We start from the raw sequence: 22,440 nt of genomic DNA, 5'->3' as shown, positions 1-22,440 counted from the left end.
GGCGATGCCTTCGCAATAACTAAGACAAACTTACCATACCAGGTAAAAAAGCTGCAACTAAAACTAAAAATAATAATAATAATAAGTTTTTATAAATTCACTACATACAAAATCCTGTTCAAGTGGGGTTCCTATACAAATATAAAGAAGAAATGCTTTCATAAATTTCACATATGTTACCAAATTGCATTTTTCCTTTTCCTTTTCCTTTAACTTATCCCTTTCTTTTTCTGAATCTCTTACAGTCCTTAACAATATACATTGATACAATTTAGTATTTACCCCCCAATCATACTTCACACATTTGAAAGTAGATGCAATTTTTTGCATTACTGAAATTCTTCTATTTTTATCTCAGATTTTACAGAAACCAAACAGGCTTGAAAGGAGCAATCCATTTATCCTTTTTCTAAAAGACAAATTTATAAAAGTTCAACTTCTTCCAACCTTTTGCTTCTTTTCTTCGAGACAAGACGCTTCATTTAGCATGTCGACAGCATCCTTCTGCATATCCAGCTTTGCAAGGGCAACTGATTGCATATAGAAGGCAGTTGGCCAATCAGGGTGCACACATTGTGCTTGCATTGCGTCTCTAAGAGCCGCATCTGCTTGATCATTCATAAGGTAGCACAAGCTTCTCCTTGCGTATACAGTCGGTGAGACCATAATACCCACATTTATGAACTGGCCCCATTTACAACACAAAAAATAGATTTGTCAAAATCCCCAAAATTTACAAGCTTTTTCTAACTGAAGAACCAAAGCCAAGTTCAATCGACAGATGTTTAACTATGAAGAATTAATTCAATCAAAAACTTTAACTGATGGTTCAGTACAACCTACCTAACCGCCTGACCCTCCCAACTTTTCAGGTTTGAATGCTTTTTAGGACCCGGTCAGTTCAGCAAGAAATTATTCCTGGTTCATTTTTCCCCTTATCCTTTACACTACCCATGTTTCTTGGGATTTAAAAGGTTTTGGGGAGGGGAGGATCAGAGATTTCAATGCAGTTCTACATGAAAAGCCAACCAAAAAAAGGTTTTTTAGGAGCTGAAATTTTGACAATGTGATTTCAAATTAAATTAGACCAACATGGGATTGTCCAGCTCAATGTTACTTGAAACGAAATTCGATCCGATACGAGAAACGGAAACAAAAATAAAAATGAGAAACATAACTTTTAGAGTTCGGAAACGTAGGAAGCGTAGGTGCAATTTTGTTTTGGAAACGAAGAATTCAGAACGGGATTTGATAGGAGGTTCCGGTTTCTGGTAACTATGGTCTCGTTTCAATGAAGAAAAGACAAGGTATTATTCACTATAAGGTGGATGCGTTCCACAATATCTAATTGCGGATCCCATGCTAGCTTCTTTTTTTGCAACACAGATAGGTTGACATAATCCAAGAATATGGAGCTACCTGAGAGTAACAGTCAATGGCTGTCTTGAAATCTTTATCTTTGAATGCATGGTCTCCACGCTTCCTTGCTTCTAGCATGTCCCTCATTTGTTGAGTCCATTCTTGAAATGATAGCTGCACAAACAGGAAAATTAGAATTAACAAACCAATGCACCTTGACACATTAGGAAACCAGGATACAAGCGGGTTAATATACCTCGTTCGTTCCCTCATCTTCTCTGTAGTGTGTCATTACTAATAGCTGATGAATTGCTGTAAGGTCCATCCGAGAGCATGCCTCACCCATGGGCGAAAGAGGTCGCTGAGGGGTAGCGGTTGCTTGTGCATCCTCTTGCTTTGATACCCCAAGCATGACAAGTGATGCAACCTGGATGTCAAGGACTGTGTTCACAGACGTACATTTTAATATGAAAATAATATGCTAAAAGTTGCATGAGATCAGAGATGATAGATTTTTAGAAATGGATCATGCACAAAAAATGATCAAAGATAAGCAGTTTAGGCCCTTACATCAGGATTTGTATTCAGTGGGGAAAGTGTTGAAACGAGATCCTTGGTGTTTGGTCGCTCCCGAGGTTCATTATGCAAACATAGAGAAGCCAGATTAACAACCACAGTAGCTTCTTCAGTGGAAAATTTGCCCTCCAAATGGGAATCCATTAATAGGTTTAGATTTTTGCTGCGTATCATATCAAGGGCCTATAGAAACGTCAAGAAAGGTTAAGAAGTTCTCATGTTTACAACCTATTATCTTGTCAATCTATATTATGTTTCTGAAATCATAGAAGCATTGAGGTTTGATGTTACGCATGAGAGTGATTTGTGCACAATTAGTAGCATATTCACGATTCAGGTTTATGCCATTAGTAATGAAGCAAACACGAATAAATAGTAATATACTGCTAGTTGTTGTGTAATACCGTTAACACATCACTTACATGACTTGGAGGTATGTGCTTTCCGCTCAGTAAGTCCAAAAGAATTGTACCAAAGCTGTAAATAACACTTTCAGGTGTAACTTTTCCTGAAATACGGAGATGAAGGAAGTCAGAGGTAAGGCATGGTAGAATAGAAAAAACCAAAACATACCAATTCATCCTTTTTCCCTTTTTTGTGGGTGGAACTGTAGAAGGGATATAAAGGTATAGTAGTTCCATATACACGCACCAAGTTTTCCTGCTTATGCAATAGGCATGCTAAAATCTCACTTATTATTATCATTCATGAAAAGAATACGCCATGAGCCACGAAGCTCACAATGGCCACACGATATTGTACATGAGCCAAAGAGAATGCACAATGCTTCTATATGATTTGATCTAGCTAGCTCGTATGAAATGAAGCCCCAAGAGTCAAGACCTATCATATTTGAGACAAAGCATCCTAATCCCGAATTGGACCTCTGATGAACTATATAGTAAGAGGCCTAAAGCTGCGTTTAGATGACACATTTAAATCATTGTGTGGCCTAGCGGAACTTGGGAAAGGAGTTCCATATCCCTTTTCCTGGGAGACATCAATAAACTGCCTATTTAGTTGGGGTACGGGTATGGATTGTCAATTACCTACCCTCACCTGGACCCTGTTTTCGAGCGAGATATTGGGTTGATAATGATGATTTAACATTTCTAAACATTTAATTGATTCTGCTTGAATTTCATAAGCATAGATGGAGATGCATCTTACAAACTGTTTACCCAAGTGAAAGAGATCCAAAGCAGCTACAACAAATCAAAAACTCCAAATGGAAACATTCACACAATCTCAATTAGCGTTCTAATACCACATCAACTTTTTTCACAAATGAAATGAAAAATTAACGAAGTGAACATGAGAATGGTAGTCAATCCATTCATCAAAGAAATAAGTACGCTAATAAAAACATAAGAAGTGATTACCATTTCGATGATACTCTGGCGGGGTGTAGGCAAGATTGGTGCTGTAACTTCTCCCATCCCTACTGTTTTTCATCAATCCAAAACATGAAAGTCTAGGATCACCATTCTAAAACAGCCACCAAAAATCATCAAAATCAGAGATGCAATGGACGTAAAACACAACCAACATATTTGCATAATGAAGATGAGAAAACCAAACAAATGTTATTTCAAATGAACCTCATCAAAGAGAACCCTGTAAGCATTTAGATCGTGGTACAATGGACGACCCTCAGAACTACAGTAATCTAAGGCTTCTGCAACATTAAGAGCTACTCTCAATCGCATCGCCCACTCAATAGTTTGTTTTTCCCCTGAAGAACAATAGTAAAACAAGACATAAAAAAAAATATTAGCCAACCCTCTTCAACACATACTCTAACAGCTTATTTGAAGAGAACTATTACCAAAGTTCAACTCAATAACATACCCAAAATCTAACTCCTTCGCATCACTAACAAGAGCCTAACTCAATTACGGTCTTTCACATAGAACAGCTGGTAAAACAGCATATGCTCAAAAATATAAGACACACATCTTCTACACTAATAATAGCAATCAAAACTTAATTGATGACCAATACAGTAATGCAGGCTAGATCAACCTAAGTGAACTGTACCTCCATTAAAGAGAACACCCAACAAATACTTTCCGTGACTAATGACAAATTATGAGAGTGTGATAACCAAAGTAGAACAGATCATAGCATCATTAATTGAGTTAACACCTATCACATGGAGTAAGGATAGAGCATAATTCCCATTCTCCACAACATAACTTTGGACCATCAACAAGCATCTACCTTACCTTGATAGAACCCAAAATGGGCAGAAACATGTCTGCCCTTATAAAACTCAGGACATATTTAAGTCATCCTAAAACAATATCTCTTCTGCATACCCTTCCCCACACATGAAAATTTGCAGACACTAAAAACCATGACCATTAAATTATCTCTAGATCAAAATTTAGAGCAAAAATATATGTTAACTCAAGTCTAGAGTTGAGTCTTAAGTTAAGACCTATGTTACTTGGACTCGGGCACTGATGTCGGATAGTGGTACGTGTTAAGTGTTGGATACGTCTAAGTATTCAATTATACGCCTAAAATGAAATATGTGCCATACCAATGTCCGAGCCCCAAGGATCGAGTCCGAGTAACATAGGTTAAGACTTAAGACTATGGGATAAAGAGAAAGGTTTTAAGCAAGTTTTAGAGTGAGTCTTTGATTCTCAAGTCTTAAGTCAAAGAGTATTGTGAACCCAATAATTTTCACAAGGATTTTAATGCTACTTGTGATAAATTTAAGGATTTACTTTTAAATGATAAATATGAAATGAGTATAGATATCAAGTGTAGGAAGAATCTTATATGAGCCTGAACATATAATTAAAAAATTGGATAAAAATGAATGAAAGTCTAGATATCGAAGTATGAGTGGGATATTCACACCCTTACAGTGGAACAAATGCTTGGCAAGAGTATCATTAGGCATGAATTCAGCAACAAGTAACCTCTCATCACCATCACAGCAATATCCAATCAAATTTGCTAGCCTTGAGTGCCTTAATTTGCCAACTCCCCAAGCCTCCTCCTACAACCAAAGAAATCACCCAAAATCATCACACAAAAGAAAAATAATGTACCAAGCACAATACATGAACAAAATAAAGCAACCTGAAGTCCCAAATCCAGAAACAAGTATCCCAAAATGCATACAATTTTTTGCTAAAAACAGTCTAAAACCCAAAACAAAGCAATTAAAGCAAATGCATTAAACCCTTAAACCAAAATCCCAACTTGATTTACCAAAAATAGAAAACCCAAAAACACTGAAGACACAATGTATCAACAATTTAAACAACAAAATCACAAAAAAAACACAAAAAAAAAGTTCAGAATCAGAATCCCCCCTAATGTCGAAAACACCTAAGCACAAAAGAAATCAACTTTATGCAAAACCCATAAATAGGACAAGGTTAAAAGAGATACAAACCGCAAATTGTTTAGGATCAGGCCAAGCTAATTTGGTAAACTTCTTAACAGCAATCCATTGTTGATTCTTAAGGTGGCCTTTATAAACAACATTAGGTGCTTTTTCACCACTTTCTGACACTATAAATTCTGAGCTAAAATTATTTGTTGCTGCTTTCAAGTCTGCAAATGAAAACTCAGCAAAAGCAGGAACACCACTAGGAACAATAACTATTCCACCACCTCCAACATCACTTGCTGGTGTTTGCTGATGATGATGAACAACTGGGTTAGAATTATTGTTTTTGGGTTGCTTTTCTGGGTTATTTTCTCTAGATATACAGCAACCCATGAAGAAATTAATGGAGATTGCTTAAAGTTTGAATCTTTTTCAGTTTCTGGCTGAATTTAGAACAAAAATAGGTGTATTTTTTGGGGGATTGCTTTACTTTTTAATAGGTGGATTTTGTATAGAAGAAAAGCATTTGGTTAGCCTGTCAAGTAGGCAGCTTTTGACTGAATTGAGCTCAATCAGAGAGAGAAAAAGAGTAGAAAATTATGGAGTTTGTCTTTCCCATTCAGCCCAACCGTGTGCACATAGAAGAGAAGAAGGGACCAAAAGGAAGGAGGGATTGTAATAAAATAAATAAAATGAAAAATTGCAAAAAAAACTATCTAATATAGCACTGCAAAAAATTATTTAATTTAGTTTTTTCTTCAAAAAATTACCTTAAATGTCATAAACGTTTGCAAAAGGACTACCGAACGACGGAATCAGTTAGTTGACTATCAAGTGGATGTTTAACTTTACACGTGAATTGCACGTGACTTCATTTTAAAGCTTAATTTCCTTTATTTTTCGTTTCTCTCCACTCTCATTTGATGATTGCTCTCACTGTTCATGAAAGACACCCATTAACACTCAATCAAAACTTGAATGCAACATTAATCATCCAATCCAATCAACTGGTAAGTTCTTTAACTGATATTTATTTCATTAATCTACCCCCAAATTCGAATTTCTCTCATATATACTCTGAATCAGTATTTGAATGCATGGGTTTATTTCATTAATCTACTCCCCAATCTCGATCCTCTGCACTCTTCTCTTGTTCTTCCTTTTCTTTCGTTTGAGATTTTGAAGCATTCCTTCTTGTTCTGTTGAATCAATTTGTTGTTTATGGGAAAAAAAAGGAGATATCAAAGGAAAAAGGGTTAATTTCAAGTGGATAACTAAGCAAGAATAAATCCCTCTTTTCAAAAACCTTTTAAAAGTGAATGTATTTTCTAGGGATTCTGATTGCATTTTGTTTCCTTGAATTTAATGATGCTTGTTGATTTTTGTATATGTGTTGTGATCTAATTTCTTTATGTGGTCATTTGAAAAGATGACCACCACTAAAGTACAAGGTTGTAAATGTACCCTTACACTCAAATCCTAGATCTAAAAGGCATTCAAGGGTAGTACCAACAACACAGAAAACTATCCAAATCCTACTTCAATGCTCTGAACACCCTCCACAAACAACAAGTGCACAGACTTCATAAAACATTAGGGCAATTGAAGGTGGTTCTGAAGTGGATGAAAGCAATGACAGTGACTACAAGGCTGGTTTTGGGAGTGAGTAAGAAGAATATGATGATGATGCTGATTTGTTTGTAGAGAATGTAGAGTTTGGTTTGGATGAAGTACAGTTAGGCGATGAAGAAGTTAGACAAACAATGGATAAGGAGGTGAATGAGGAAAGCAATAGGAATATCTACTACAATGAAGGTGATGATGAAGTATGCAGTGATGATGAAGAGACTTTGAAGGATTGTGAGGAAGGGAAAACATCATATCCAACCTTCATTCATCATAATTAGCAACAAAAGCTATGTTAAGTTATGGAACAACTTTTTTTTGTGTACAATGTAATGAACAACTGTTGATGTTAGATAATTAGCAACATAATCAACCTCTTCATTCATCATAATCATGTTTACAAAAGCTTTCAAACATCAATTATATTCCCTGATCACTAATACATAACACTGATTCTTACAATATAGTTTGAAGGTTACATAACCTTCATTAGTACAATAATAAACACCAACAAAAAACCAAATAAAAACCCTAATACAAAGCTTGATATCTCTTTTCCATGCTTTTTCCCGTTCATCAATTTCTTCTTAATCCTTTTAAGTTCTGAAATTGCTTGTTACTTCTCATGTTCCAAGCAACAAACCCTTGAAGTCAATATCTTAATTTATGTTGATAAATGTCACTTCTCCTCAACAAGTGTGTTCGTCAGTTGTCTTTGCCAATCAACCATTTCAAGTTCATCAATCCATTTGAACTTTTTGCATCCCCTCCAATTCATGTTAGGATCGAAAAATTTGCAAGTGTTGAACCATCTTCTAGAATTTTCCTTAGTCCACGAAACTCTCTGTGCAAAAGGAAATCTGCAAGCACATCATTCGACCTTTGATTATTTGGTGTGAGAAGCCATAATTTAATTTGGGGAATAATTAGAATTTTTAGGGATTGAAAGGGAAAAGGGAGGAATTAGGGTTCTTATGATTTCAAGGGGAAAGAGAAAATAATTAGGGAAAATCGTGTTTTCAAATAGAAGAAATCAATGCCTTAAGTAAATCACGTGAGACACGTGTTGGTCAACTAATGGTCAACTAACTGATTCCGTTATCTGGTAGTCTTTTGCAAACGTTTATGTCATTTAAGGTACTTTTTTGCAAAAATAATTAGATTAGGTAATTTTTTTGCAAAAGGTGTTATAGATTAGGTAGTTTTTTGTAATTTTTCCTAAATAAAAACATTGACATGAATACTCTAATTCAATCTATTACCGATTTTTCTCTGATAATTAATTTTTTATTCATTAGGAAATAGGAATAATTTTAGAATTAAAGTCACTTTCTTAAGAATATTATTACTCAAATTGTGATAGTTCTTTGTAAGTTTATTAGAAAAACATTATATATATTAAAATATAAAAAATTTAAAGGTATGATAAATAGTTCAAAAATAGAATGACCTATTTCCTTTTTAAAATTAAATAATTCTGAATGATTTTTCCAAAACTAATAAGGTTAAAATTTTTTAATTTAACCATTCAAATTCACTATGTAAATTACTTCTATTATTTTTAATAATCGGAAATCAATAAAATCGTCTCTCATTCCTCATAATGCAAGAAAGAACAACGTTGGAGACGAAAGTGGGAAAACAGGTGCTTATATGAGATATTATTGCATGAAGTATATCCAGTGGGTGAATATTTCATAGGAGTGTAGCCACTCTAATTATTCCTAATAGTATTATTTAATTTAATTTTCTTATATATTTGAGTTAAATGATATTAATTCAATAAAATTGAGTAATTATTTGCTTGTTAAGTAAGTATGATTTCTATTGGTAATTTGGTATAGTAGTAATTCCTATTATTGATAAGCGTGTGTGATTGGTTTAGTTACACTTGTAGGGAGTTGGTGAGTAGAGCAGTGTATTGTTTATTAGAAATTTTGTACATGAAATTCGTGGAGAATTTTCATTGACTTTTGCCACCATCACCAATACAAGGAAGGTTGGTGAGTCTTATGTTTTGACTTTGAGATTTGAGTAGTAGGAGTATGTGATTTCTCGAGTAATTAAATTTTTAAATTGCAATGATGAAGACATGATATATACATATAAAAAAATGTCACCCAAAATTAGTGTTTATTTTTGCTTTCCCGTATGAGGAAATACCTATGCTTTAGTGAAATGTTGTTGACAAATATATAAGTTTGGTGACCTACTCTTCATACTACTATATGATTTTGGAAAGAAACTCTATCAAATTCGCAATTTTTTAAATGAGATAATTGTCTCACGATGAGATTATTTCTATTAGTTGACTTAATGTACATTTATTATTTTTAAGTGATCACTTATAGCATTATATTGATCACTTAAAGTTCTAAAGTAATAAATTTTTATAGTTTAGAGCGATCACTTTATAACCTTAAAGTAACTACTTATAATTCTAAAGTGGTCAATATAATTAGAGAAATGAATTAATTATATGGGGCTTGTCTCATGATAAGACGCTCAATCGCTCACGTACAAGACGTGTTGCATCAAATTTATATATGGTGTCGACTCTTTTTTTATATGGGTTTGTCCACACGAGCCCATGATGATTTACCACGGTATTAGAGCCGAGTTCTTTAAGCCCTCACAATTTCACAAAATAACATGCAAAGGGGAGTGCTTAAGAAATACCCACATGTCACATGTGATTCTTTATTGGTGATGTATGAAATGTTATCTAGCATATATGCGTTACTCATCATATTGCTCATATAGTTTTGGGAATGACCTCACCAAGTTTGTGTATGATTAACTTTCCTCTTTTAGGTAGACTTGTCCACATGAGTTTATGACTAGTTAGTCATTAATCTAATAATAACTTTAATTATGCACAATTAGAATTATAAGATTAAATTAGTATATTAATAAAATATTTTAAACTAAATGGAACATCTAAGCTGAATAGGAGAGTCCAAGTATGAGCATCTGACTTTAGAATTGCAAGTCATCTAAACGTATGTGGAAATATTAGTAAGGGCTATTAATTAATTGTTGAAAAACATATACGTATGCTGTTTTTCCAAAACAAGCTTTAGTGGTATGGTATTTATCAAAACTTGAGACGATTATTTGTATTTGTTATGATAAAATTTGTTATTCAATTAAGTTATATTAAATTATATTAAATTATCCAATCTAATATATTATACTAACATATTGAATTGAATTTAACCTAACCAGAGTAAAATTTATAAATATTAACATTAATTCACATTCAAAACATACACACTAAAATAAGTAGAACTCAAACCACCTTAATTTAAAATAAATAAATTGGATATGGGAATATCTTTAATATGCTTGCTCATCTTAAAGGAATTGGGGGATCCAATGAAAATTCTGTATTCCAATTCACAAGGTACCTTTTCTTTAGTACGTGTCACAACAAAGAAAATGGGGCTACCTTAAATATGTAGCTCCTTTAGAGTGAGCGATGCAAAGCAAGTAAAATGATTTTATACCAGATATGTTCAAATAATATAATGAGATTCCATCAATATTATAATGCATAAATTATTTTTCTCCTTTAATTTATTTTATTTTTTTTTAATAAATTTGTTTTATTTTTTTAGCTATCATCTCACCACTTTACTCTATATTTCCTCTTATTGTAAAATACTCTTTTATAACTCATCATATTCAATTTTTTAGTCTTCGTGTTAAAAATAATAGAGATATTTGGCTTAAACAGAGGAGTACATGATAAAAATTTTCCCGAAAATTAAATTTTTCCTGAATTGGGCAGGTATCTTCTATTCCATACAAAATTTTGAAATCAAACATTATCTAACCATCTCATTTTATCTGTTGGCCCTATAATTTAAAAAATGATATTCTTACTAGTAGGCTTGGCAAATGAAAGTGGAGACCTATGACATTATTTTACTACTTTTTCGTGTTATTCATTATTCATGATCATCATTGGATTCTCTAGTATTGTACCTAGGTTTGCTTCCACCCTTGAACTTGTACATATTTCTAATAGTTATTTATTTAAGTTGGAGGGTTTTTGCCTAATTTTTTAGCCTATTTTATATTTTTTGCTAGTATTTTCTTATCATAACTCACACTTTTTAAAATTGTCAATCATGCATTTAATTTGTTTTACATCTTAATTACATATTTTACATTGTTTAATGATTTGTTAAATTATCTTAATTTATTCCCATTTTTATTGGCGAAAATTTTATGTCAAAGTGAATACTTTATTTGCCATGTGTTCTTACTCTCAAATGACGAGTTATACTTATACTCCTTCTAGCTCTATATTTTATTCATTCTATATGAAATATTATATTTTAATAGGAGCATAAAATATTTTTACGATCCAAAATAAATCTAACAAATAAAACAAATATAAGTTATACTCTCCCTTTATTTTGTTGTACTTTATTATTGTTTGTCCTCTTTAATTTGTTAGATTTCTTTTTAAATTTCCATCAACACATTTTCTTTTTTTTAAATTCAATCCACATATTTAAATATTTTTGTCTAACCCTCCGAACTAAGACCACAAACAAGACCATTCAAATTAAACACTCATAACGATCTTAGGTTCAACATACTTGTATAATTAACAGTAGTCAATAATACCTTAAAAATTAATCTAGAATTCACATTAAGGAGTTCAACTTTATCTTTCAAATCTTTCAAATTTATCTATAATTAACAATAGTCAATAAAATTTACTACATTTTCTATTTATGTCATGTCTCCACTTAATTTGCCTACTTTTCCTTTATGAAAATAGTCTTTACTCCTAATTTTAATTTTCATAAACACATTTTTTTTTTTTAAGATCATCTGCATAATTTTTTTTTATGTTATGCTCCTAAAAATGGAGCAACTCTTAATTTTTAATGCGAATCATTAATAAGTAAATCAGCTATCACTTTCATTGCCACCAAATTTTGTAGGCTCCAAGCAAAACTAATTATGATTATATGTACATATCATACGACTTTTTTTTAATACAACTTATAACAATGAGCTTGATTAGTGATTACATACTAATGTTAATATTATCCTTAATTTATAAGTGCTTATCAATTGTCAACATTTAATTAGTTGTGATGTGAATTTAATAATATTTCTCTGTCTTTTTAAATTCACTGTCGAATTACTTATAACGAATCAGTTTAAAGAGACGAAAAAGTAATTATTAGGCCCATGGGCACACCATGAGACCAAAGAAATTTGTCATCCTCATCAATATGAGATGGCTACTGAACCACCATTTTGTACTTTCTGTACAATATAGTTTAAGCATCAACAAACTAATCACTTTTTTGTTATTAGGAAATGAGATGTTGAATAGTACTATCAACTATGCTAGACATTAATGTGTGATTTATTTTTTAATAATAAGTACTCACTGTTTTTTTTTTCCATAAAATGATAGTTTTTCTCCCAATAATGGGGTAGATATCACTTAAAGTTTAATATCACTAAAAGTTTATAAGTTTGTTTGAGAAATGGTTGTGGGTCAGAATTATTGGTCGGTTTAATCACTTGAAAATATTAACGAATTTGCTTATTAAGAAGTCAGCTGTTTGAGCTAATTGTTATGAAAATATTTAGTAAAATAATTTTCTATTTTTTAGAGAAATAAGTAATTATAAAATTGAATCATAATAATATACATGCAATGATTAAAGTTAAAATTTACACAAAGTTAAAATCTAAATTTTATTTTGAATGGCTAAAAACTTTCATAATCAAATTGTTGAGTTGTAAACTTGTAATGTGTAATAAAAAAAATAGTATACTCAAATTTCAGTAAGATTTGAGCATATATAATCGTATTATAAACTAGAGTTGATTGTTTACGCATTAAATAGGTAAGTAATTGGCAATATAAATCTCCACTAAATAGCGTTTTGCGCATTACAAAATCCTAAATAAAAACGGCAAATAACCACATAAAAACAAAATATATAATATTAGAATAAATAAAATAAAAAAAAAATAAAACAAAATCTTAAAAGCCCTCCTATAAAATAGAGACATATAAGAGTAATTTACTACTTTCTTAAATAATAATTATTTAGCTACACACTTAGTATTACATAACTCATTTTTTTAATATGATATATTAAGAGTTACGTAAGAATCAAACTCAATATCTTATCTGAAAAATAATAATCTCCAACTACAAAATTCAATTGTAGCTTAATTTCATTTGAATAAATTGGGCCGAAGTATAAAACCACGAGAGAGATGCATGTGCTTATTTCGGCTCACTTTTGACTCCGAGTAAAAGAAGTAGGAATTAGGAAACACTCAGCTGTCAGCTCTTCATTTTTTACACCCCATAATTCATTTAGATCTTAACTTTAGTTATCACTAATGTAAATTCTATTCGATATATATTATGATTATAAAAATCAGAGTTTAAGGATATATAATAGACAACAAATTATATTCTTATCAAGGTGGTTGAGTTAAAAATATCCTAAGCTTTAAGAAAAACATTCTAAACTCAAGAACAATACAAATAATTATAAAGATGAGACAAAATAAGTAGCAAGTAACACAAGAAAAGGCAAAACAAAAGCATAAATGATAACAATCAAATAGGCATTATTATCACCATACACGGTATATCCCGTTTATAGAATAACTACGATGAGGGTCAAGGGAGGGAAGAAAGACGACAACTCATACTCATAAAGGAGAGTGCGGTCAAAAAGTCCCTCGACTCAAGAAAAGAATCAAATAGGCCACAACCATTTAACACACTAACGAATTTTCTCCTTTCTATAAATTTATTTCAAACACATTTAAATGGATTGAAATGAATTAAATTGAAAGAACAATAATATTATAAAAATGTATTTAATATACTAAAAGCTGAATTAAATTGAAAATATTTTTACAAATGATATGATTTAAGTTGGTAAAGTTGTTTAAATTGGTAAATTAACTTCTAAAATTTTGTTATGAGCCCAATCAACCAATACTAATTTTATTAAGTATTTAACAAGAATATTTTGGAGTAGAAATGTTATAGGAGTCTACTCGTCAATTGTCATGATAGTGCACATTATGGAGTACATTTTGAATAAATAGGACATAAATCTTTCTTATTTTTATTTGTTAGTGATAATCATGTTTTGATTGTTTATGTGGTTGATCTCATATTATAGAAATTAAATCGTTAGCATTATTGTTATTATTATTTTTATATTGAATACTTCGTAGTAGTTTTTTTATTTATGTCATCAATCTCATACGGCTTCAACATTATTATTGTTGTTAGTTGTTATAATATTATGTGTATTTTTTATTTTTTATTTATAGTAAATTCGATTCTAAACAAGTCTTTAATAGGTGCAAACAAATAAACACCCTTAATTACTTGATAAGGAATGAGTTGACAAATTAAGATTTTGAATGTACAAATATAGTTGAAATTATTCCATTATCTCTTCGTCCACAGCTTTTGTTGACTTGGTAATTTGTTTGTTAAAGCAATGTTCACTTTAGCCTAATTATACTATAGTACTTTTAAAATTTAATTTTTTAAATATCTATTACTCTTGTGAGTGATCGTTTTTCAGTGAATCATTATCATCATACAGAGTATATCCCACTCATAGAAAACTATAGTCAAGGTCTGTAAAGGGAAACCAATTTTCTTATTTTCTTTTTTTTGCACAAATTATTGTCTAAGGCAATCTTATTATGAGACGCAAGAAGACCGCCCCACATGAGATTATAAAGTAAAAGATTAGGATCGGCTCTATAAAGCAATAATACAAGAATCTTAATCTCAAAAGTCAAAAGATTAATATGGGCTCTATGAAACAATATGAGCTTCAACTTCCAATTGTCCTCTATATGGATTATTGTACTCACTTTCATAGGAGGTTGATTAAAAAAATTCCACTTAAATTGTAAAAAATCTTTAGTAAATAGTAGTACTCCTATAAAAGAAAAGCTTAAGATATTCATTTAAAAGACTCCATAATGAAGCAATTGTATTAATATCTAATAATATGTCGTCGTAATCAAAATTGCACAATAGGAGGAATAGGCCTCTATTTCTGTTTTTCACAAATTGAAAGGCAAAATATAATAATAAAAAAATAAAAAATGCAAATAATTAACAAATCATAGGGAACCAAAACCAATTTTTTATTATGAAATACGAACAATTTAATCCACCAATTCCAGCATAACTTACAGGGGTGTACTCTATAATAATAATAATAATAATAATAATAATAATAATAAAAAGGCCTTGATATGAGTCTTGATGATTCTGTACAGCTAAAATCAAGTCTTAAGGTTGATACCCAACAGGTTTTCTATACAGGGTAGTCCGTACATCTCTAATTTCTGGGCAACTTACTAAGACAAGACTTGCGTCCCCCCATCCCCAGATTAGTCCTAAAACTATACCTCCTATTCGTACAAAATTCTTGTAATTATGGTTTAACTGCAGGATCACGTTTCAGCCATCCCGTATACCACATTCAACACACGAGTTTCCAACTATGAAACTCTCCCGTGTGTCCGAACAACTTCTTCACTGCGTTGAAGGAGTTCCTCGTAAACTTTTACAGAATCTGCTGTGAACCGATCCATGGCTTCAAATACCTGACGAAGCCCGGCTTGTAAACTAGTCTTGCTGCTGGTGTCACTCTGATAAACAACATGGCCAGACAATGATAGACCATCCGAGTCACCAGGAGCTAGAACCATTTTCTTCTGCATTTTCATATCTTCTCTTTCCAAGTTCTTTACTTTTCTATCCATATCTCTATTTGCCGTCATCCTCTGTTTTAATTCTCCCTTGTCTCGTTCTCTGAAATGGAAAACCATCAAGGCAAAGACCCGCATTGATTCAATCAAATCCTTTTCAGAAGTCTCTGATAATCTTTCCAATGATTGATTCCATTGGTTGCATATTACAAAGATAGGAGGTGCCCCTGCCCTTCCGGGTGAGAAAGGCGCTGTACCATCCGCTGTTTCTTCTGGTTCATATAAGATACATTTCAGCAGCCAACAATTTAATGCTCTCACATAGCCCTTCTGAGCCCCGATCCATTCTGTGAACCGGTAAGTCCAATTTAAAAGGTCATGCTCCAGCTGCAAGGATGCTTCTAAATGTGTATCACTAGGATTGCTCGGAAACGCAAGAGCATCTAAACCCCGTGCACCGTCAATTGCCTCGCACTGATTATGGTGACATTCAAGCATAGCTTTCCACATCCTACTTAAACTGAATTAAAAAATATAAAAAAAAAAAAAGAGAGAGAGGTTAGGCCAACGCTATGTCATGGGACAGCAAGAAGTCACCTATGTTTCTACAATATATCATACTAACTCGAGCATCGAAACTTCAAGGCCACTTCCCTATCCATAAAGCAGCGAAATACATCTATCATAAAAAATCAAACATACAAGACCCCCAGGCCCCAAAGCTAGGTTGAAAATAGGGCATATTAGCTTGGAGCAGATCGCAACGAAATTTCAGTAACCACAATTAAGAAGAACTTGATGCAACAGAAACAGTTGTCAGGTCAATTGATTTTAAACAAAATGCAATTCACTCCACCAGTCTATACATACCGAGCAGTACAGCAAAACGAAAATTTACTGATACACAATGTGATGTAACCAACATGGAACGTCAACTCTTTTCTTATTAATTGCAACAACAATTGAAACATTAAAGACAAGCGTGCAAAAGCAAAGTGGGTTTCCCCTGATGAAGATTGCATCAAGTTTAATTTAAGATGGTGCCATGAATGTAGAAAGGCTGGTTTGAGAGTGATTGCAAAAGATTCTTATGGCAAGGTTTGTTGGCTGCCTCACGCAATATCTGGGCTTTTAATGAAGCTAAACTGGTTGGAGTTACTGCAGCACAGAAGGCATGTGAACTAGCTTACACACACGGCTGGAAGGAAGTTATCATGGAGGGAGATTCTAGCTTACTCATCTCAGCTCTCAAGAAGGAATGTCACAGGAGCTTACATATTCAAGCAAACCATAGACAATGTACATGAGCAACTTCAATGTCTTTTTCCTTTTGCTTTCAAGATTGTAATGTAGCTCATTGTTATGCTCGTTGGGCTTCTACTAGTACATGTGTTAAGGTGAGGCTAGGTGAGGGTCAGTTTGGATATCAGACATTGTTCTTTCCGACTATTTTCTATTTAATATAAGCTTACCTTTCACTTCAAAAAAAATAGTTGAAATATTAACAAATCCACACAAGAAATGTGAACATATTTCAAACAATAGGAGAAAAAACAAATTTCAGTTTCGATTAAGCTGGATGCACAACAACAGATATCATGAGCAAAAGCAAAAGAAGTAAGATCATTGTTCTTAAAAAGCCAAGTATAGACCTTGCATGACAACAAGATTTTCTAAGTAATGCTTTAAACCCTGGTTGAGTAGCAATATTTCAATGAAAAGAACCACCGTACAGTTTAAATCATACTCAATTTCCAATAAAGTAATAAACTATAGAAGAAAACCTCTTTAGATTTTTCTCATGGCAGCACTTTTTAAAATTTTACATCAGGTTTTCTTTAAAAAAAAATTTTACATCAGGCAAAAAGGTTCTGAGTAGCCTTTGTGAGACAAATTTAGCAAAATCCAACAACACCCCATCTTCACCCAACACTAATACAAATGTCTAGGCCAGCAAGCTAAAGCAGCTTCACAAGAGAACACTGCAAAGAGTCTACAAAAGTATTAATCTACAGATGTTTTCAATATCTAGCGATCAAACTCGTATATTCTATGGCAACGGTCATCATAAACTGCTTTACAAAAGCTTAATGGAGAAAGTTGACAAGTTACTGGTAATGTAAGAGGCAAATATTTACCCTATATTATTCCTTTAAAGGGCAGCGTAACTGAACCACCAATATTATAGACACAATAGGAACAAGCAGGAAAATAATCAAAGAAATTACATACCCTTGAATTAACTCATTCAACTGTGGCCACAACTCTTCATCTCTGAGCTTATTCATCTTCACTGAGATCCTGTCAACAATTTGAATTGCTATTCTTATCTTAGTGGAAAGACCCCTAACTTCACTTCTTAGGGATTCAATCTTCTGGGGTTCAGCCCCTTTTTCAACTAAATGATTTAATTTGATGGCCTTCCTATCATGCTTGACCCTCATATGTTCTTCAGCCTATGAGAAGAAAGAATAGAAACATTAAGAACAGGCATAGAGATAAAACATATTGCATAACTCATAGCAATGAAAGACATAGGAGGGATAAGACTTAAGTAAAGGGAACGATGCTAGGAACAATATGGAAAAATGGTGTTGGAGCATTACGAAATATCTACTTTAGTATCCAACCTATGACCAACGTAAAAAGTACCAAATTGTGTTTAGATGATTATGCATTCAAAGATTTTTCTTGGTCTGATGCCAAAAATTCGAACTCTTGTTCCCTGGGATTAAATTTCCAAAGATGATGGTTTAATTTTGTTCACGTCAAACAAAAATGGGTTTGCATTTATGTATTTCCTAAATAAAGACAGTCCATAGTTTGTTATTCAGGTCAAAATCGTCCTAAATCACCAAGCAAATATCAGAAACACTAACATTACATATAAATTTAGTAGCTGGTGTAAACACAAAAATAGAAATGTATACCAGCCTGGACGAGAAAGCCACTAAAATGTTATTAAACACCACCAAAATTATTCAATGGCAAGAAAAACTGACTGAATATAATAGAATATGTCGCATCTAATAATCATACATGACTTCATTATGTATTATTAAGAAATAGAAACACGAAACCAAGGACACACATAACCAATAATGGAATTTAAAAATAACTAAGACTGCCAAATTATTAGCTTATGTACTCCATTTTTTGACCAAGTAAAACACAAGAAGATACACTCAACAAGTAGGATGTAGAATGCTACCCACAAGGTAACATTTCCTTCCCAAAACCAAACTCCAAACAAAATTGAACACAAAACCACTAATCCAACTGAAATTCCATAAAGATCGCAATCTAGCCACCTCATGAAGCCTAATAAACGAGGGCAAGTCGCAAATTGACAGTTTCTAAATTTACTAATAAAGTGGGAAGAAACCCCGAAATTGGAAATAGTAGATTCATGATGCTAAGCTATCTCAAACAACAATCATGCCTGATAATAGAACCTAACATTCACATTCAACTAACCCTTTAGCCAAACTCTGAACATCAGAAACTTTGAAAGATGTAATATTTATGCAATAAACAAAGTTCAAAGGCTAACTATTTGGGGGAAATGACATGTTATACCTTGACTTCTTCATAGAGTTTCTTCTCCCAAAGGTAAAGTTTTTGCAATGTAGCTGAAAGATTTAGCGATCGCAATCGTACATCTTCATCAAGAGCCAAACCACCCTCATCTTTTGATGAAGATGGCAATGATGGAGTTATCACATTCAACATCTTTGCAGAAACTGTATCATCAACAAAGCAAAATCAATCAGAATCAAATTCCTTCTAACAAACTACTAGCAATACAATCCAAATACAATCTTCAAACCTTGGTACGCAGCATTCTTTCGTTGATACCGAAGTTTCCCCACTTCAAGAACCTTATCAATCTCACTCCCAGAAGTAGCAGCCCTTTCAAATTGTAACTGAATTTCCTTCACTACCTCAAATACATTTCTAAATCCCGCCCTTCCTCCGCTACCACCTTTCCCTGCTTGCTCCGCTTTCTTTCCTTCTTCTCCTACCACCTTCTTATCTACCACATGAACCTCATACTCCACTGGCACACTCTCCATCCCTGTACTCATGTTTGCTCTGTACTCATCACTCACACCCACAACCTCCTCCTTTTCGACTCCTTTGGACTCCTCCTTAATCTCACCCCCACTCCCACTACTAATACTACTTTCACCACTACCATCATCCATCATTATATGATTATTATCAACTTCTTTCACAACCTCATGAACATAATTATCCTCATCCTCCAAATCAGGAATCCCCTCTTCTTCCCTCACTTCCCTTGAATCTCTACTTGGTGTATAAGGCGGATAATGACTCTCAATACTCTCAAACAAATACATAAAATCCCAAGGTGACGCCGCTGAAGATGGTGGTGGAGGCGGCAACACCGCCTTTGTAGGACCTGGTGGCGGGCCACCAGGCCCACCATTCCAATTTCCATATCCACCCCCTCGAACCGCCGTCGTAGCTCCAGGAAATCCACCATACATACCCATACCCGGATTATTATAATTGTAATTGCTATTATAACCCCCACCATTGAAATAATCATAATAATTACTTGATGAAGAAGGATCGCCATATTGAACAGTATGCGTCTCATAACTAATTGGTTTCTGTTCATAAGATACAGAAGGGGTTGAATGCTTCTTCATATAATTAATATGAACATTAGTATTGTTAAACCCACCTCCATTATTCAAATAAAAATACGGGTTCGGATTCGGGTTCGGGTTCATGTTCGGGTTAAAGGTGTACCCACCACCACCACCATTTTCCAAACTTCCCTCATATACCATACCAACTCCTCTTTGAGATGACAACTTATGGCCAGAATCCGAACCCGAACCAGAATCAATATGATTATGGTTATGATCATTTCCATCATCAGAGTCAGAATCAGAGTGAAAATGAAGGTGGGACCCAGAATTAGAGTGAGAGAGATGACCCGAATTAGAACCCAGAACAACCGGGTCATTATCAGCGATTTTGCGTTGAGGAGGGAGGTCAAGAACCGGAGAAAGCGGCGGAATAGAATGAGAAGAGTCGAAAAAACGGTGAAGAGAAAGGCCAACGGATTGTAGTGAATGAACGTACGCAACATGAGCTTCGGCAAAGACGTAACGTTGGTGAAGAGCTTGGGATAAAAAATGGAGTCTATCACGGCAGAGTAAAACTGCGGGAAGATCATCGATTTTGGAAGTTGCACACCCCATTTTTGATGAATTTAGGGATTTTAGGAGAAATATTTGGGGGTGGGTTTAGATCTGAGGAGAGAGAAAGGAAGACATGGATAGTGAATAGGGTTTGAGAGAGAGAAAAAGGGGGAAGAAGAAAGAGAGAAGAGAATCTTTGACAGCAGAGAGAGTGTCGTCGGGATATAGCAGAGAGAAGAAGGCTGCTCACAAAGTGGAGATAGAGAGAGAAAAGGATGGTGTGTTATCGTCGATTCGTCGGTGTATGTTTCGTAATAATATTTTTTATTGTTTTTAATTTTTTATAAATTAACATTAAATTTTTTTACTAATTACTTACCCATTGAAGATACAGCGAGTTTATTTAAGAGATTTATTTTAAGTCCAATTTATTATAGACTAAAACTTCCTTACTAATTTTTAATGCATATTTCATATTTGTAATATTCTTAATATTTACTTATCGTATGCTTAATGCGCACTTTTAATATATTAAATGTCCACTTACGTCATTCTTAATATCTACTTAGATTGACCCAATTAGAGATGATCTTCTAAAGAGACAATCTATCACAAGAATTTGTGTTGAAAATAAAATCTCCTGCACACGTATTCTTATTAATGCATCAATCAAAATATAAATAAAAAAATAATTAATAAATTGTAATTTCTTTGATTCACTATAATTATCCCTTGTTTTTATTTGGTTAGTTTACTTTTATTGTTCTCTTTTTATTTTAAGCCATAAAACTTTTATAATTAAGTGATTAGTATGATGGATTGAAATTTAAAGGTTATATGATGTCAAAATAACACATTAGAGTATCGCTTTATGTGGTTTCTAACATTTCTTAATTCTTGTGCTCAATTCAAAGAGTACAATTAGAAATTTTAATTTTGACAAGTAATTTGAATACAAGGAGGTATTTTTTTTTAATAACACTATTCATGTCTTTTAATTGTTGACGTTGACTCATATTGTTTATTATCAGCTATTTTCAAATGATTATATGATATGATTAGTTTTTTCAGACTTTTGACTTGTTGGTCTACTTAATTTCTAATATAATATAAATATACAAATATAACTAACATCAAATAACTTATTTTTTCAAACACTTATATCACTAGATGGTTTATACAGAATGCTTAACAAAACACAAATATAGTCAACCATATCATTTTAATTTAGTCTTAACTCGAATTAGTGTAATTTGAATTAATGGGATCAGTTAATCTTGTTAAATATGTCTAACAGACAAGTATTAATGCATTATTATGTAATGAGATTATGTAAATTTAAAATCATCTTATTCGAATTTAAAAAGATTTTTTAAATAAGGTACTTGAAAATGAAAAAAGTTGTATAAGGATATTCCGTTCTTTTGAATTTGTCTTTTTTTATATTTTATTCTTTTTAATCATTTTATACGAGAATTTTAAAACAAATTATAAGAAACATAGAAAATATGTGTATATATTGAAAATACTTCACATGTGAGACAAGATCCCATATCGATAGAATAACATACTATTATATGGTTTTGG

The 22,440-nt window shown here is 32.8% G+C and overlaps 2 protein-coding genes across 3 annotated transcripts; both read right to left on the bottom strand.

The window, feature by feature from the left end:
- Nucleotides 1–70: 70 nt before the first annotated feature.
- Nucleotides 71–6,421, bottom strand: LOC130797790 (serine/threonine-protein kinase BSK1-like). 2 transcript variants are annotated; one of them, XM_057660555.1, is made up of 9 exons: nucleotides 5,354–6,421; nucleotides 4,816–4,951; nucleotides 3,537–3,670; nucleotides 3,318–3,423; nucleotides 2,358–2,443; nucleotides 1,930–2,118; nucleotides 1,616–1,786; nucleotides 1,420–1,533; nucleotides 71–684 (listed from the first exon to the last, which is right to left on the bottom strand). In XM_057660555.1, the coding sequence occupies exons 1-9, from the start codon at nucleotides 5,681–5,683 to the stop codon at nucleotides 433–435; spliced, it is 1,518 nt and encodes a 505-aa protein (XP_057516538.1). In that variant the 5' UTR covers nucleotides 5,684–6,421; the 3' UTR covers nucleotides 71–432. The 2 variants fall into 2 exon arrangements, with proteins under 2 accessions (XP_057516538.1, XP_057516531.1); XM_057660548.1 differs by having other exon boundaries at nucleotides 4,810–4,951; nucleotides 5,354–5,976.
- Nucleotides 6,422–15,086: 8,665 nt separating this feature from the next.
- Nucleotides 15,087–21,147, bottom strand: LOC130797784 (protein ALTERED PHOSPHATE STARVATION RESPONSE 1). The gene is made up of 4 exons (XM_057660536.1): nucleotides 19,503–21,147; nucleotides 19,253–19,416; nucleotides 17,906–18,129; nucleotides 15,087–16,193 (listed from the first exon to the last, which is right to left on the bottom strand). Exons 1-4 carry the CDS (start codon nucleotides 20,911–20,913, stop codon nucleotides 15,464–15,466), a joined length of 2,529 nt encoding a protein of 842 aa, XP_057516519.1. The 5' UTR covers nucleotides 20,914–21,147; the 3' UTR covers nucleotides 15,087–15,463.
- Between the last annotated feature and the right edge of the window lie 1,293 nt (nucleotides 21,148–22,440).

Source organism: Amaranthus tricolor, chromosome 1, assembly GCF_026212465.1.
Source record: "Amaranthus tricolor cultivar Red isolate AtriRed21 chromosome 1, ASM2621246v1, whole genome shotgun sequence".
Lineage (NCBI taxonomy): Eukaryota > Viridiplantae > Streptophyta > Magnoliopsida > Caryophyllales > Amaranthaceae > Amaranthus > Amaranthus tricolor.
This window is presented reverse-complemented; position numbering and strand designations above follow the sequence as displayed.

Excerpts from the sequence above, each read along its gene's own strand:
- LOC130797790 (XM_057660548.1), bottom strand. The coding sequence starts at position 5,683 with ATGGGTTGCTGTATATCTAGAGAAAATAACCCAGAAAAGCAACCCAAA. Across the intron at positions 2,119-2,357 it reads AGCACATACCTCCAAGTCAT|GCCCTTGATATGATACGCAG; the intron begins GTAAGTGATGTG and ends ACGTTTCTATAG. Across the intron at positions 1,787-1,929 it reads CACTGAATACAAATCCTGAT|GTTGCATCACTTGTCATGCT; the intron begins GTAAGGGCCTAA and ends CTTGACATCCAG.
- LOC130797784 (XM_057660536.1), bottom strand. The coding sequence starts at position 20,913 with ATGGGGTGTGCAACTTCCAAAATCGATGATCTTCCCGCAGTTTTACTC. Across the intron at positions 19,417-19,502 it reads AAAGAATGCTGCGTACCAAG|TTTCTGCAAAGATGTTGAAT; the intron begins GTTTGAAGATTG and ends TTGATGATACAG. Across the intron at positions 18,130-19,252 it reads AACTCTATGAAGAAGTCAAG|GCTGAAGAACATATGAGGGT; the intron begins GTATAACATGTC and ends TTCTTCTCATAG.